Source organism: Arvicanthis niloticus, chromosome 10, assembly GCF_011762505.2.
Source record: "Arvicanthis niloticus isolate mArvNil1 chromosome 10, mArvNil1.pat.X, whole genome shotgun sequence".
Classification (NCBI taxonomy): Eukaryota; Metazoa; Chordata; class Mammalia; order Rodentia; family Muridae; genus Arvicanthis; species Arvicanthis niloticus.
In genome coordinates this window covers 23501049-23518300 of record NC_047667.1, presented here as the reverse complement: position 1 = coordinate 23518300, position 17252 = coordinate 23501049, and the positions used below count along the sequence as shown (strand labels likewise).

The 17252-nt window shown below is 43.7% G+C and overlaps 1 protein-coding gene across 1 annotated transcript; it reads right to left on the bottom strand.

Moving 5' to 3' along the window:
• Nucleotides 1-2197: 2197 nt before the first annotated feature.
• LOC117716454 (alpha-1,3-mannosyl-glycoprotein 4-beta-N-acetylglucosaminyltransferase-like protein MGAT4E) lies at nucleotides 2198-7323 on the bottom strand. The gene is made up of 4 exons (XM_034513496.2): nucleotides 7048-7323; nucleotides 5294-5421; nucleotides 4344-4500; nucleotides 2198-3479 (listed from the first exon to the last, which is right to left on the bottom strand). Exons 2-4 carry the CDS (start codon nucleotides 5405-5407, stop codon nucleotides 2353-2355), a joined length of 1398 nt encoding a protein of 465 aa, XP_034369387.1. The 5' UTR covers nucleotides 5408-5421; nucleotides 7048-7323; the 3' UTR covers nucleotides 2198-2352.
• Between the last annotated feature and the right edge of the window lie 9929 nt (nucleotides 7324-17252).

Sequence of the window (17252 nt, the reverse complement as noted above, 5' to 3'; positions counted from 1 at the left end):
CACATACAAGCAGACACATGATTAAGAATGTTTTTTAAAATCTAAATAAAAAAACCACATGGTGGAGACACATGCCTTTAATCCTAGCACTTGGAAACAGAAGCAGGCAGATGGAGCTCTAGGAGTTTGAAGCCAGTCTGGTCTACAACGCATACACAGAGAGACCCTGTCTCAAAAACAAAAACTAAAACTAAATCTAAATTTAAAAAGTAAACTAAAAAAGCCAGAGGGTTAGCAAGGTTTAGTTTTTGTCTTTACTTGTCTTTTGCATATTTGTTATGGTCTCTGATTTTGTGTTTTTATGAATTTTATATGTGTGTATGTATATGTGTTTCTTCTGCTTTTTCTTTTTGTCTGTTTTATTCTGGGTTGTTTATTTGGTTCCTTGATTGAGAGAGAGAGAGAGAGAGAGAGAGAGAGAGAGAGAGAGAGAGAGAGAGGAGTTGTAAGGCTGGGATAGTGGGGAATGAGGAGATGAGGGGAGGGAAAACATGATCAGAATACGCTATATAAATAAAAAAGTGAACAATGTAAAAACACTCTCATTTGCATTTTATTGAGTTTTTTTTATCTGTTTTATTCATTATGTCATCTTTTCTTCCTGCTTTCTTTTTTCCGTTCTTCTTCCTTCCTGTCTCCTTCCTTTCTTTCTTTCTTTCTTTCTTTCTTTCTTTCTTTCTTTCTCTCTTTCTTTTTTGAGACAGTCTTTCTATGCAGCCCTGGCTGTCTTGGAACAAGCTCTATATACCAGGCTGGCCTTGAACTTAAACAGGTCCTCTTGACTCTGCCTCCCCAGTGCTGGGATTAAAGGCTTGTACCACCACATTATTTAGATCTTTTTTTTTTTTTAAGACAGGGTTCCATGTAATAGCCCTTGGACACCTGGCTTCCTAGTACAGCTTGTGTGTGTGATGTGTGTTCATGTGTGTGTTTATGTATGTGTTTGTGATGTGTGTGTGATATATGTGTGTGAGATGTATGTTGTGTGTGTGTTTGTGATATGTGTTTGGATGTATGTATGTTTGTGATGAATATGCGTTTGTGTCTATATGCATTTGTGTGTGTTTGTGTATGTATGTATGTTTATATTTGTGTGTGTATGTGTGTTTGTGAGTGTGTGTGTGTTTGTGATGTGTCTTGTGTGTGTGATGTCTTTATGAGTATATATTTGTGTGGTTCTGATGTGCTTGTATATATGTTTATATGTGTGTGTATGTTTTTGTATGTGTACGTGTATTTGTGTGTATGTCTATGTGTGTGTTTGTGTATGTTTGTGATGTGTGTATATGTGTTTGTTATGTGTTTGTGTGTTTGTCTGTGTTTGTATATGATGTATGTGTATTTGAGTGTGTGATGTTTGTGTGTTTGTGTATGTTTGTGATGTGTGTATATGTGTTTGTTATGTGTTTGTGTGTTTGTCTGTGTTTGTATATGATGTATGTGTTTGAGTGTGTGATGTTTGTGTGTTTGTGTATGTTTGTGATGTGTGTATATGTGTTTGTTATGTGTTTGTGTGTTTGTCTGTGTTTGTATATGATGTATGTGTGTTTGAGTGTGTGATGTTTGTGTGTGTTTGTGTATGTTTGTGATGTGTGTATATGTGTTTATGTGTTTGTGTGTTTGTGTGTGTTTGTGTATGTTTGTGATGTGTGTATATGTGTTTGTTATGTGTTTGTGTGTTTGTCTGTGTTTGTATATGATGTATGTGTGTTTGAGTGTGTGATGTTTGTATGTGTGTATTTGTGTGTGTTTATGTATGTATTTGTGATATTTGTGTGTATGTGTATTTGTGTGTGTTTATGTATGTATTTGTGATATTTGTGTGTATGTGTATTTGTGTGGGTGTATGTTTGTATATGTTTGTGTGTATGTGCTTGTGATGTGTTTGTGTGTGTGTTTGCATATATGTGTGTTTGTGATGTTTGTATGAATGTTTATATGTGTGTGTTTGTGTATATTTTTGTGTGTATGTGTATTTATGTATATGTTGTTTGTGTATGCATATGTTTGTATGTGTATGTTTGTATATGTGTAATGTGAGTGCACATTAGGAAGCCAGAGAATAAACTGTTGTAATGTTCTTTAGGAACACTTGACTTGTCTGAGACATCAATCCCTGATTCAGAACATGCCCCACAGACTTACTTACCTACATGCCAATGTTATGGAGGTTCCCTCCTCTCAGTTTTACCTAGCTTTGTGTCAAGTTGACAGGAATCAACCGTCATAGGGTTCATTTTGGAGAATACATTCCATGATCACTGTATTCACAAGGAAGGGACATTCTTGGTCATTCGATGGATTTATTTCTCCCTTCCTGGACCCAGTTGTAGAGACATCTCATGCAACCTTCTAATACTCTTCTTCCTCCACTTCAGTCCAGACTTTGATCTGCGTGATCTTGATGGGGTAGTCATGAGATGCTGTCACCAGCAACTTTATACAACTAATCTCCTTCACAGAATCTTCTTCATAGAATACCATCTGATCCAACTGACCTCTCACCAATGGTCCTACCAAGTTATAATGAGCACAGCGTTTGGGGTAATCCATGGGGCTGTAGCCCAGCAAGAGTTGCCCATATTTTAATAAGTTCAACTTATTCTCATTAGAGCCTGTCTCCACTGCTACCTTGATGACTTTTTGTGGCTTATCTAGAACCACCAGCAAGTAGTTGTGTTTTAGAGCGTCCAAGACCCAGAAGCTGTCACCATTGAGAATGTAGGCATACGGTGCATGCGTATTCCAAAGTGAGAGCATGTCCGTAAAGACAGTAGCAGTGGGGTTGTCTGGTTCGCCCAAGTCTTTGTCTTGCTCCACAGGAAAGCATGTGTCTTCAAACTCAGAGTCACTTGTCATTCGGTAGAAGATGGAGGGATTGAGGCGGATAGGGACATTTTGAGATAAGAGAAGCCTGAACTCAGAGAGAAGCAAGTGAGTGGAAATGTCCTTGGGGAAGAGGAGCAGGAAGGAGACGAGGCGGGAGAGGTCCTCAGTATGGAAAACCTTCCCAGAGATTGCCATGCTGGAGAAGTCTAGGATCACCCAAGGGAGCTGGTTCCAGGCTTCCAAGACCCAGAAGATGTCAGATAGAAACCTGGGGGTGCTCTGTACATTATCCCCTAGCAACAGGAAGTATTCAGAGAGGTTGAGGGCAAAATTCATAAGAAGGGCAAAACTTGTTTTCTGCCTAGAATATAGTTTTCCACAGGGGGAGGTATGATTTCTGCTCTTTGCTCTGGAGCCACCCAGCAGACCATGGACCACCAGCAACCTCCCAGATTCAATGTGAGGCATGAAAAGACCTGAAATGTTAGCAACTGTTTGGTTGAGCCATTTGGGGTCAGTATCTGACAGGAGGACCAATATCAGCATATACTCCAGGTCCTGTTCTGAAGAAGCTTGGAATAAGGATGTAATGGTGTCCAAGAGGTACGTCCTGTTTTTATGCTGCACTGAGATCCCCACTGTCAGCAGCCCTAAGGAACACAGAGACACCCTCAGTACTTCATTCAGTAAGGTGGATGGATCCCAGGGCTTTCTTCCCGGCCCCTCACCAAATGCCACTTCCCAAGCCAGGCTCATAACGTCTCCTGGGGTTATGGGAGTTGAATACCTTTCTCAAAGCTATACATTTTAATACTTTGAAAAGGCTCAGTGGGAGAAGCTTCATGCCAATAAGGTTCTCTTTAGAATGGAACTATGTAGCTACTGCCGTGTAAGCAAATTATCTTAGCCTGGCTTTGGCCTTCGGAGTTATCTCAATTACTACAGACTACCCAGCCCTGGACTAGAAGATCTCCAAGACCCTTTAAAACCTCATGGCTGGCTAGTCCAGTTCACTGGGTTGTGTAGTTCAGTGACCCATAAGTTTCCACTACCTTCTTTTCTGTCTACCCACTTCTGTCCCGGGTACCCCTGGCTCCTTTTCTATCTATCTTCCCAGTCTCAGAAGCTGGGCATGAAAGAGTATCACCCCAGGCTCTCTCACAGAGTTACTCTGGCCTTTTGGTCTTGCTGGATATTCAAGGGGGATCAGGTGGGATCAGCTCAGCTCTTCAGACCCCATTCTCTTTGTCTGAATGAAAGACCTTACTTAGCCTGGCGGCGGTGGCTCGTGCCTTTAAGCCAAACACTCAGGAGGCAGAAGCAAGCTGGTCTCTGAGTTCAAGGACAGCTTGGTGTACAAAGTGAGTTCCAGGATAGGCAGGGCTACTCAGAGAAACCCTGTCATTTTTGAGAGAGAGAGAGAGAGAGAGAGAGAGAGAGAGAGAGAGAGAGAGAGAGAAAGGTCAGTTGTGTCTGGCCTTTGCCAAGTCTAATGGCTTCTCCCACATACTCACTCTTTGCCTGGAGAGCGGCTCCCACCAGAACTGTGTAAGTGGCATGCTGGAGAACATGGGCGCTTTTCTGCATCTCTGTGAAGTATTTCAAATGGTTCGTGATTTCAGAGCTGATTTCCTCTTGAGCTATCTGCTGTATCATTTTCTTCTTTTCACTCTGAGTACAAGTGATATATTATCAGCCCCAGGGGTGATTCTTAGATCCCCTGGAGACAACTGGGGCGGGGGCATGTCCTCTTTAGGGGAGATTGGACGAGCCCTAGGAACCATTACATACAATCTGTCAGAGCTTAGCGTGCTGCTCTCCCCACCTGGTCATGAGCCTCCACAGAGCTTTCTAGCCATTGCCACATGGCCCTGGAATCCTATAGAGGGAGGGAGGACCTGCCTGCCAAGCCACTACCCACCTGGCATTGCTTTATCAAGGTCAGGCTAGCACTGTGCTCTAACTGAGCTCAGGCCTCTGCTAAGTTCTGAAAGACAGAGCCTGACCCTGCTTTTAAGGTCTTCCCCACACTGGCTCAGCCTGAAAGTCCTTTTACTTGTTTAGTCTTACTACACAGAACTAAGCCACCGAAAGCCTCTGCTACCCTGTGTGTGTGCTGAGGGTTACACTGGGAGACGTCACTTCCGGTTTCTCATCTGAGAAAGAGCAGGAATATTATTGGCCAGTGGCAGGTGCAGTGAGGAGGCCCCTGTGTCCTGTTGGTCAGCACCTCCTCTACAGGTAGCTGTGCTTCACCTCCTCTTTATGCCTGGAACACCTGCTCCTCTTCCTTCCCTCTCCAAATCCTCTCTCTCTCAAGCCAGTGCAAAGGTAATGCCCTCTGTGACACTGTCTGGCTTCCTCGGCTGCTCTCCTTTTAGTGTTCACATGCTGAGCCTAGAGGCCAAGCAGGAAAGCCCCCTTTTCTGTGATGGGTGGTGAAGCCTCTACCCCTGGAGCTCACCAGCAATGTGTTATATTGCTGCTCCTCACGTGCTGCTATATTCTCATGAAGAAAGAACCCCAGGATGACTAGGGATGTCAGGACTCTGATGCACCTCCACAGGCGGCCTCGCATGGCATCAGCAGCAGCTGTGGAAAGAACATGAGCAGCAGCAGATCCCGAGGGTTTCCTCTCAGAGAGCATGGTGCCCTCCCCGCTAGCATGCCACATCCGGAGCCCACCCTTCCCGGACAGAGCTTTCCCAATGCCTGATTATTATCTTAATCTTTTCCTCCTAAATTTTCTCCTGCTCCTGCTTTTAGCCATCTCAGAAAAGACAACCAGCAACGGCTTGATTCTGTGAAGCTCCTGCTCTTGGCTCCCCGGTGAACTGGAAGGGCTATGTTGCCAAGAAGAAAATAAGGAGGCTATAGAGATGGGTCAGTAGTTTGCAGCTCTTGCCACCAAGCCCAATGTCTCAGTTCTATCCTTAGGATCTGTATGGTGGAAGGAGAGAACCAATTCCATTCTGTACATGCGGCCACATATGTCTACACACAGACTTAAATAAATACGTGTAACATGTTATATGACTGACTTCCATACGTGATCCTTCTGTGTGAACTCTGTTCCCAGATATCTTTGTTTACTTACACCCCTGGTTGGAATGACCTGAGCAAGATGTTCCTTCCCTCCTCAGCAATGCAGCTTAGTGTGCCCAGGACATTATGTAAACAACCCCATTTTGCCATCTGGATCCTGGGCACATCTGTGATAGTGATGAGAAATACTGAGTATGTTTGTCTTTGTTTCTCTGTGAGCTATCTGGAATAAAAGTTTCACAGAAGGGCACTACCTTAGAGTCCTCTACTGTAGTGGGCTGGCCTGATACTGCTTGTATTCTAATGCTAATTTGGGGCCCCCTAGACTGGTTGCCCCCAGAAATAGTCCCCACCTAAAAGGCTGAGTGACTCTGCCCCCAAGTTATTTCTGATTGGTAAATAAAGATGCCAACAGCCAATGGCTGGGCAGAAGAGATGCAGGCAGGGCTTAAATTTCTGGGCTTGAGGACTATGAGGAAAGAGAGTGCAGGAGGAGGAGGAAGGAGAAGTCACCATGAGTCATAAGAACAGACAGGACCCTGAGTGCTGGCCAGTTGGAGTTAAGAGTAACCCAGATGAAACACAGTAAGTAATAACTCAGGGTTATGATAGGAAAATAGATTCTAACAGCACGGAGAGTAGGTATTCGCCCAACTATTTAAGCTTATTGTAAATATGAAGGTCGTGTATGTCTTTTGTCTGGGAACTTAAATAGCCAAGGCTGGGTAGAAACCTCGAGCCAGGATTTAAATAATTTCTACAACACTCTAGTTCTGTTAAATCTCAAATTCAATTTCAATTCCTTGGCCATGGTCACTGGAAGGTTGTGATTACACACACACACACACACACAGACGGAGGCATTTTACCTGCATGTAAGTCTGTGTGCTACATGTGTCTGGTGCATGCAGAGGCCAGAAGAGAGTGTTGAATCCCCTGGAACTGTAGTTATAGACGGTTGTGAGCCACTGGGTGGGTGCAGGGAATTAAACCTGGGTCTTCTGGAAGAACAGCCAATGCTCTTAACCACTGAGACTGTCTAGTTCCCATAATAATATTTTTTTTTTTTAATGAAAAGGAAATTTAGGGTTAAGTATTAAATTCAAACCAACATCTTCTGGTAGGGGGTCAGTGATATATGAATTAGATCTCATCTCTCAAATCCATACTTACTTTTGTGCCTGATCCCGCGATTATGTTAGGTAGATTACAAGGTTTTGAATAAACACAAAAGGACGTGGTATGCTTTCTTCATTGTGGACTGCTAAGATCCGTAGAAACCTGAAAGAAACCAGAAATTCCTAAACAGGACCACATTGTCAATATATTTTGGGTATAATATCCATAGAAGTCTTTCTGGCTAGTAGAAAATGCTGTTTGAAGCTTTACTGGAACAGGATTTTCTCTGAAAACAAGAAGAAAACAACTTAATGACGAGGGATGCAGCCCCAGAGTGGCTTCTCTGAGGCTGCTAAAGTTAGTCACCCCTCCCAGGAAACCCCACCCAACAACCATTGTTCAGCCTGAATGGGTGCCATGTGTCAATCCTGCCTTTTGTCAAGCACCTACTTGCTGAGGTGAGGTGGAAACATAGTTTCAAAACCAGCCTTCAGTCTTGTGACTTGAAATTTGAATATTACCTGCTAGTTTGAGTCAACAAGTGTGGATGCTGAGCTGTCCTTTCCTTATCAGAGGGCTCCATGGGCTAGTCGATGCTCTGTGCTGCCTGGTAGATCACCGTAAAATTGTTCTCAAATATCCAGTTCTCCTTTGTGCTTAGAAGTGTCCAGTGGCCTTCCTGAAGTTTCCCCTTCTTTCTTTTCTTTTTTTTTTTTTTTTTTTTTTTTTTTTTTTGGTTTTTTTTTTTTTTTTTGAGACAGGGTTTCTCTGTATAGCCTTGGCTGTCCTGGAACTCACTTGGTAGACCAGGCTGGCCTCGAACTCAGAAATCCGCCTGCCTCTGCCTCCCAAGTGCTGGGGTTAAAGGCGTGCACCACCACTGCCCGGCCCCTTCTTTCTTTTTATCTGTTCTTTTTCACTGCTGAGATTGTATTTCCAATAGTATTGCTTCTTCTTCCTAGTGGTAATCTGAATGAGAATGCCCCATATAGGTTTATGTTCAAATACTTAGCCCCCTGTTGGTGGAACTGTTTGGGAAGGATCAGGAGGTATGGCCTTGTTGGGGGAGGTGTGTCACTTGAGGGGGGTGTCACTGGGGGGGTTGGGCTTTGAGGTTTCAAAACACTGGTGCCATCCTCTGTTGTGGGCAATATTTAGAAAACCCGCTGCTGGGTCCCACTCTGCTAGCTATCTGGGCTGCCCACCAAGAGCACCCCACGAGATAGAGACCATGGCCCAAAGCATAGGTTTTGGGCCAACCTCGTTACCCTCATGGTTCTCTGCTAAGCCCCAGATGATACCCGCCATGCTCACGGTTCCAGTAGAATGAAGACTCTTAATGCTTAAAGATTATCCAAAGGATTTTATATATTTGGAAATGCCCAATTAATAAGATGCCCACACAATTAGAGTTGTCACCCAATACCTAATCTTTAGATATAAATTGCTACCCAGGACTGCCCTCGACCAATTTGTCTGCCTCCATGGTTGCCATCTCCCCCTCTCTCCCCTCCCCTTCCTTCTCCTTTCCACTCTTTGCTCCTCCCACATTAGTTCCACCTCAGTTACCGAGCTTTATTGCAAGTATAGAAGGTGTTGGGGGTAGGGGGGACATCCCACTACAATCCTCAGGGTCTCTGCTTTGTGGTTATGTCTCAAGATGTGAGCACTCAGCTACTGCTCCAGTGCCATGCTTGTAGACCTGCTGCCATGCTCTCCACCGTGATGGTCATAGACTCTAACCCTCTAAAGTGGTAAGACATTTCAATGGTAGGCCAGCAAAGTCTTTCTTCTATCTTCATAGTGTCTATGACAGCAGTAGAGAAGTAGCTAAGACACTCCTTATCCTTCTCCTACCTTCCTCTTCATCTTCTTTTTCTTCCTCCTTTTCCTTTTCTTCTACCTCCTCTTCCTTTTCTCCTCCTGGTCCTTCCTCAAAGGATTCATTTTTACCTTCAGCCTTATAATCATCTCAAAATACTTTACATGTATGAAATGAGGTAGGTGCTGAAGTTTTTTTTTGTTTTTTGTTTGTTTGTTTTTTTAACTGATATCCCATTCTTCCAGTACCACTGTGGAAAGACTCTTTAAATTCTTGTAATATATGTTAACTGAATATGTCTGTGTCTTTTTTAGTTTCTCTGAATTATTTATCTTTACTGTTATACACACTATCTTTGCTCCCCCCTCCAAGATTGTGTTGGACTCTAAAGATTCAAAACCAGGGGACACACTCCCTCAGAGACACTCACGGATAGCATTCCCTGCAATAACGTGAGGTTTATTGATAAATTGATAAATTGATAAAAACCAGTGCACTAGGGTTCCCTTGCATGCCAGCAAGAAGAACCCTGAATTAAAGTTGGGAGCAGTTTTTATACCATATTCACAGGGCTCATAAGGGCAGTTTTACGTCTTAATCAATAACTACAAAGTCTGACTTCAACAGCCATTCCCAGGCCCTGTTGCTAAGTAATTCACATTTGTACCTTATCTTTTTACAACAAAGAAGGTCAGCTTAAGTAGCTTCTGTTTACCCAGGTTTACTGTGTTAAGGGCTCATAAACGCCTATCTTGGGTCTTTCTTCCTGGAATGTTTGTTTGAGTCTTTGAAATGTGCTTCTCCCAGGATGTGTCCCTGGGGGAAGTTAATATTTGAGTTTAAAACCGAAATTGGAGCTTTTTACTAATCTTAAGTTTCTACAGTTGTAATGGTGGTTGGTTTCTCTGCATTCTTCTTACAGATGTGTAGGCTGAATTTTTATATAGAAGGCACTTTAAGGTTCTAAGCCTCTTTATTTATTTATTTATGGTTGTATTAGTTATCTTACATGCTGCTGGAACAAAATTAGTTAACAAAGCAATTAAAGAAAGGAATTGTTTATTTTGGCTCACAGTTCAAGGGTAAATCAGAGTGGCAAAAGCTTGAGGTGGTCTGTCACCAAGAGGTTTGATTCTCAGCACCCACATGGTGGCTCACAACTATCTACAACTTCAGTTCCAGGAGATATGATGCCTTTCCTGACTTCTATAGGCACCGTGCATGCAGCATGTGGTGTATAGACATACACACAGACAAAACACCATACAAATATAAATAAATAAATAAATAAATAAATAAATAAATAAATGCGTTGTGGGAATGGTGGGAATGACTGTACAAAGAAGAACCCAATAGAGGAAAACACCTAGAGTTGGCCTCCAGTTTCCATAGACATCCGCACTCACCGCAGGTTTACGGGCACCTGATGCACAGGTGCACAAATACTGGAACAAGGACACATACCACACACACATATACACACTAAATAAAACAAGAAAATTTCTGTCCTGATTGTGCATATTAATAGAGCCCTGGGTTTAGAGCTCAGACTTCTGAGAATAAAGGTGTCAGGGTACCCCATCTTCGGGAGACAGGTCTCTGCCTGCTTAAGGCCCCACAAATAAACCTATAATAAACTCCTCTCTAAAACTTAAATAAAAATGTTTTGTGGCTAGGCTATAATAAGAATATTAGTAAAATACCCAAAGTCACTCCTATTGGGAGTGTTCTCATTCTGATAATCCTAAATGAAAGAGTGTGGCCTAAGGCAGGAGCTACCAGAAACCATGTAGGAGGGTCACGAGTTCCAGGCCAGTCTGGAAAACGCAGTGAATCCTTATCTTAAATAAAAAGTAAAGCAAAACAGGGTGGAAGTGCTGGGATATAGCTCAGTGGTACCCAGTTTAACCAGCATGTGTAGGAGGCCCTGCTTTCAATCCTTGGCAGTGAATTAAAAAAAGACTAAAACACAAAATAAAACAACCAAACCAAACCGGGCATGGTGGTTTACGCCTATAATCCCAGCATTCAGAAGGCAGAAATAGGTGGATCTCTGAGTTTGAGGCCAGCCTGGTCTACAGAGTGAGTTCCAGGACAGCCAGGGCTATACAGAGAAACCCTGTCTTGAAAAAAAGAAAAAAGAAAAAAAAATTCAGAGAGAGAGAGAGAGAGAGAGGATGTTTTGCTAAAGTAAGCACGTGAAAGAACACACGATAAAAAATTCTTTGACAACAACACGCATGTTTTGGTCCACCTTACACTGAGTAGTTGAGCTACATTTGCTGGGACTCCATAGAGAGAGACGCACCAAAAAACTTCTGGTGGTGTGCTGCAGTTTCTTGCCACTTCTGTGGATTCCGGCTGATTGGCAGAGTGATGGCAGCTGAGACAGACACACATGCTGAAGCAAAACATGGGCTGAGGCAAAACCATGGAGGACATGATGTTCCGAGAAGAGTATAAAAGGACAGTGACGGAGGCTGAGCTAGGCATGCTTTTAGAGCTCACTGTGCAGCACTTGTGGGTCCGAATCTTTGCTGATCTTTGCTTCTCTGAGAGAGGCGCAGTCGAGAACTTCTCCTGGTGTTCCTCCTGGTCCCTCCTGCTGACTTGAGCTGAGGCTGAGGCCTGGTTGTCTCTGCTGGGTGGTGCTACCACTGCAGATTTGTGTTTGGTATCCTGACTACCGAAATGGGCTGCTAGTGTATCTATCCGTGGAGTGTTAGTGAGTAGATCGAGCTGACCTGTGAACAGAACTGCTGAATTCCAGACAACACAGACAGGAGTTGCTCCAAAGAACCTTTCTAACCAGGTCCACTTCCCCTGTAGCCCACTACCTCTGCTGAGTGGTGGGCTAACAGGGAGGTTAAAGCGTTTAAGAACCATCATTAAAAATAGGTTTTGAAAAAATTAAAGTTACACTAAACATTCAAACATGAGTCTATGGGGGCCATTCCTATGGAAACCGCCACATTCCTTATGCAAACCAGAGCATTACAAGAACATATAATCAGATAGCAGCACCTACCCTGGCAATGCCAAGATGGTTATAAACAAGATCACAATCAAGTAAGTGAGGGAAACTCATGTGGTGAACTGAACTGATGCTGAGAAAAACATCTGATGAAGCTCAGTAAAGCTCAATGCCTATTCTTGGCTTTCTGAGTTTCTTTCCTAAGTGTCTGTCTGTCTGTCTGTCTGTCTGTTTGGTTTGGTTTGGTTTCTCTCTCTCCCCCCTCTCTCCTTCCATTCTCTTTTCCCTGCATTTCTCTCCTTGAGACAGAGTCTTGCTATGTAGCCCCGGCTGGAACCTGAGACCCTCCTTCTGCTCGGGAGTACTGTGTTTACAGAAATATGCAGCATGCTTGGCTTCAATGTCTGTTCTTCCTCTACTCCTTGGTTGCTGGGGGGTCCATCAAAGGATCCTAAAAAGAGACTCAGACATACCTCTTCCTACACTAGACGGTGAATAGGAATCACCTCTGTAAGGAATCAGGCTGAACTTAAAAGGAACTTGCTTGCCCTCACCTGGTCTCTATCGCACCTAAGGCAGGAAGCCGGGATCTCTTCCACTCAGTGTTTGTATGCATATTGTAGGGAATGGTTCTCATTCACACTTCCCTGAGGAGATAAGGAGGGATAACTTGGGTAATGAATCAGGAATGAATATGTGCAGGGACCTTTAAGTGGCTATTTGTGGTTGAAGAGTCATGGAAGGACACTGACTCCTTTACATTTTTGACTCTGGAGCCAAGAAAACATTGTGTAGGTTTTGTTTTTCTTTGTATGTCTGAGCATCACCCAGTGTTCTAGAGAGAGAGACACCAGAAGCCTCTCTTCCTCCAACCAGTATCCCACCCAGAGTGCCCACTACTCCACCCCTCTACTAGTAACTCATAAGTCTAAAACAGATTTTAATCAGGGTTTATGGTGTGGTTCGGTGAGGCATTAATCTCTAGTTAAGTATTGTAATTTATTCTAGCTGGCCTATACAAATGACACATGGTCCTGGCATTTTATTCGCAAGCTGTAAGCCTAGACTGGACAGGTTTTGGAGCTATTTTAATTTACATCCCAGCCATATGTCCTTTGTCGCTTATTGTTTATCCTGGCCATGAGCTCATGGTGCAACTCCTCTCATTGTAGCCTCCTCCTCTCCTTCTTTCATTTCTTCTCAGACCTGTCACTCAATCCTTAAGTCCCACCTTTCTTTCCCTATTGCCCAATCACAGGCTTTAGCCTTTATTAACCAGTTAACTTTAAATTGAGGGATCAGGCTTTACATAGCATCACTTGGTGTACATGAAAGAGCAACCAGATCTTGGGGTACAGAATTTAACATTTGAATACATAGCAGCACCAGAGCAACTGCCAACAAAGTACTACTTTCTTCCTCAAGTCTAGTTACATTCACTAACGGGATCAGAGCACAGTTATCCCCATGCAGAGAGGAAGTCATTTTGTCCTTTCTGAACTTGAATCTCAGGCATGCCTCTTGTTTCCAGGTGTAGTAAGTAGTTTCAACTTTTCCATAGTTTATTTGCTTGTGTTTACTTGTTGACACAGGGTCTCAGGTAGCCCAGGCTGGACTAGAACTCAGTATGTAGCTGAGGATGGTCTTGAACTCCTGATGTTTCTGCCTCTGCCTTCCAGGCGCTGGGATTACAGGTGTGCACTGCCAACTTTCCCATTGGTTCTTCTAGCTGATTTCACTGCTGGTCCGTTCTCTGTATCTCTAGTGTTTGCTTGTGTTATGAGGTAATGGAGCTACTCCAATATATCCCTGGCTATTGACCTAAAGTCTGGACCCCCTCTGATTCTGTTGTCACCATTCCCAACTTTCTCTCATCCTTCTGTTTTGTCCTCTCAGTTGAGTAGCTGAGAAAAATCATAGCTATTGTTGTGTTTATAAAAAGGTAAGGAGAGAAGGAATATGTTTGATGGAGATGCAGCCACATATGGGGGAAGGGGGTACCTCCACAGGCCCATGCTGAGGGACCAGCCACACAATAGTATAGTATAGAACAGAGTTTATTCAAGGCATGGGGAAGGGAGTTGAGAGGGTAGTAGAGACAGAGAAAGGGAGAGAGAGAAGAGAGAGAGAGAGAGAGAGAGAGAGAGAGAGAGAGAGAGAGAGAGATAGTAGAGGCTGGCCACCAGGTGAGAGGACAGAGTAGAAGCAAGAAGGCAAGAGCAAGAGAGAGCAGAGGAGGCTTTAACTCTCCAGTGCTGGAATTGAAGGCATGTGCTATCATGTTCAATTTTTTTTTCTTTTTATTATCTCTAATTATCTGTGTGAAAGGGGCTGGGGGCACTGTATGTGGGCATCTGTCCACAAGTTTGGTCATCTTAGGAGGCCAGAGGCATAGGATCCTCACAGAACTTTAGTTACAAGTTGTTGTTGAAGTAGAACAAAGACCAATTACTGGACACTGATTTATTTACTGATTTACTTAAAGCACTGTTGGTACTTGCTTATTTGCCAAGCATAATTTCACTTACTACCAGGAACAGGATGACCTGGAGAAATAGCTAAAACCATGGGTGGTTGCCCTTAACAATCTGTTGGCTGCCACTTTGGCTTTTGTGAAATCTTCCTGGCTTGCCCATCACCCCTGGTAGTGTTATGGGGTACCTGAAAAACAAAACAACATGTGAAGCCTGAATCAGTCAAACTATGTGACCTGTTTATCCCAGGCAGAACAGGGGGAACCAGCCTCCATTTTCAATTTGTTGGAGTTTTTAAGCAAGACCTGCAGTTACAGTGTATACAGAAAGGCACCTACTGACATCTGCAGCAAGCACACATTGTTTACAGAAGTGGAGAGCAGCAGTTAAGTGGTCAGGCAATTGTCATAACCCTTAGGTCAGGGATACATTGTAAAAGAATTTATTCTAGGAGTGACATCACCTTTCTTCCACTCTCACTGGTCTTAGATTGCCTGTCCAGAAAGATTCCCACAACAGTCCTGTGGCTAAGTGGGTGCTGGGTTTGGAACTGTGGTCCCCTGAGAGAGCTGTACATGTTCTTAGCCACTGAGCCATCTTTCTAGCACCCTCTCTCATCTTTAAAATATGAGATATACTTACTATAAACTTTGAAATAAATAAAAAAAGAATAACAAAGGAGGCTCAAAGTCTCAGTGTCAGAGACAACCTTTTGCTAAGCTCTGGCTGGACAGCTTGGGTCACAGTGAAAAGGAAGGATTGAAATCCAGGTTTATGGTAAGAGAGGTCACATCACTTGCTAAGCTCTGGCTGGACAGCTTGGGTCACAGTGAAAAGGAAGGATTGAAATCCAGGTTTATGGTAAGAGAGGTCACATCACTAAGAGGCTCTCTGTCAGATGGGAACAGAATTCCCGAAATATGACAGTTCTCAGGAGTAAAGGGGAGATAAGTCCGTCTCCACAAACAGGTCATCTTCAGTTTCCTAGGATATTCCTCCATCTGTATCCCAGACATGCTCTCTTCTTCCCCTAAAAATACTCAGTACCTTGATATCTTCCATGCCATTCTAAATAATTAGTACCCCCCCCCCCACAAACGCACACACAGTGGTCATGGACTGCTGTGGATAGCATGTGCATTTAGTTGCCAACTAAAAACAGCGGGTGCTGGACATGTTGGTTCACACCTTTACTTCCAGTACTTGGGAGGCAGATGCAGGCAGGTCTCTGTGAGTTTGAGGCCAGCTTAGTCTACATGGTAAATTCCAGGCCAGCCAGGGCTACATGGTGAGATGCTGTCTCGACAAACAAACAAACAAACAAACGGAAAAGAAAATGTGATGTTGCTAAGTTCCCGTCACTTTCTGAATCTACAGTTGCAGTGTCCCCCGGAGCGATCTCCCTTTAAAGAACTAATTCTGCCATGAGTTATCTTTCAGCAGTCGATGATATTGCTTTTCTAAAGTCATTTGCTCAGAATGTTAGTTTCCTCCCTCTTCTTTCTTTGTTGATTGCACTTTCCTTCTCTTTTTTTCTTGTCCCCTTCTTGGTCCTTTTTATCTCTCCCAATGCTTCCTATTGAGAGGAGTGGGTTCAGCCTTAGCTCCAGGGCACAGGGGACTTGGCACTTGGGTTCAAGCTTCCCATAGAGCTGGGCAGCTTCAGTTTGCTTGGAGGGGATGACCGTGCCAGCTACTGGGGACACTGTAAAGGCCTCCTCTTATATTTGCCTTCAGTGGTGAGAGGGGGCTTTCCTAGGTGGAGTAAACAGAATATATTTCCTTGACAGAACAATGAATGGAGAAGCAGCTGCTGGAGGCTTCTTGGATTTAACATGGTGGCCAGTCATCCGGGGAAAATGAAAACAAGGCCACAGTCGCTGACTCAGTGAAGCACCTGCCATGCCATCCTGAAGATCTGTGTTTAGATTCCCAGGACACACATAAAACCGAAGACTGGTAGGGAGTGCTAGGGAGGGTGGAGACGGTGTGATGGGAGAATGTCTGAAGTTCATTGCCAGTCAGCCTAGTGGAATCAGTAAGTTCCAGGTTCAGTGAGAGAACACATCTTTTAAAAATTAGGTAGAGACAGATTGAAAAAAGAAAAAAAAAACACACCCAAAGTTGACTTTTGGCCTTCACACACACACGCACACACACACACACCCTTCCCATGTACACAGACACAAACAAATACCCATACCAGACCCTGTACAACAAACCGCAGTGAGACATGATTTCACACCCATTAAGATAGCTAGGATGAGAAAGACGGACAGTAACAAGAGTTGGTGGGGATTGGAGGAAATCTGATGCCTTCATGGTTGGGAGGAATTTGAAATGGTACAGCAACTGTGACAGTTAGTGTGGCAATTACTCAAAAAAGTTAAAGATAAAGTCAGAGGTCATGGCACAGGACTGACATTCCAGCACTGGGGACCCTGAGGCAAGATGTTTGTGAGTTAAAGGTCAGTCAGAGTTCCATGGAAGACCATCTCCAAAACCAAACACAAATGTTAGCATTACCACATCAGTTTTACTTCTGGTATGTACTCAGGAGAACGGAACTGTATGATCACCCCAAAATTTCCATGAATATTCAGGCAGCATTATGCAAAACAGTCCAATGCCCAGCCCAGAATGGGGGTGCAGACCTGTAATTCTTATACTTGGAAAGTGGAGGCAGGAGGGTCAGGAATTCAAGACTACCCTCAGCTATATAGCAAATTTGAGGTCAGCCGGGGTTACATGAGACTTGTCTCAAAAAAATTATTGACAATAAAAATAGCCCCCTGTCGGGAGCAGCCTCACTCATACACAAGGCCTTATGAAGGCCTAAAATCAGCAATAGGCCTGAGTCAGACATACATGCCTGCTAACACAAAGTCTTGGTCTCTGTGGAAAAACACTGACCCTAGAATAGATGTCTATAAGATCTTGCAAACAGGCAGCATTGGTGGAAATTTACCAGCCTGGATAAGAACGGGTA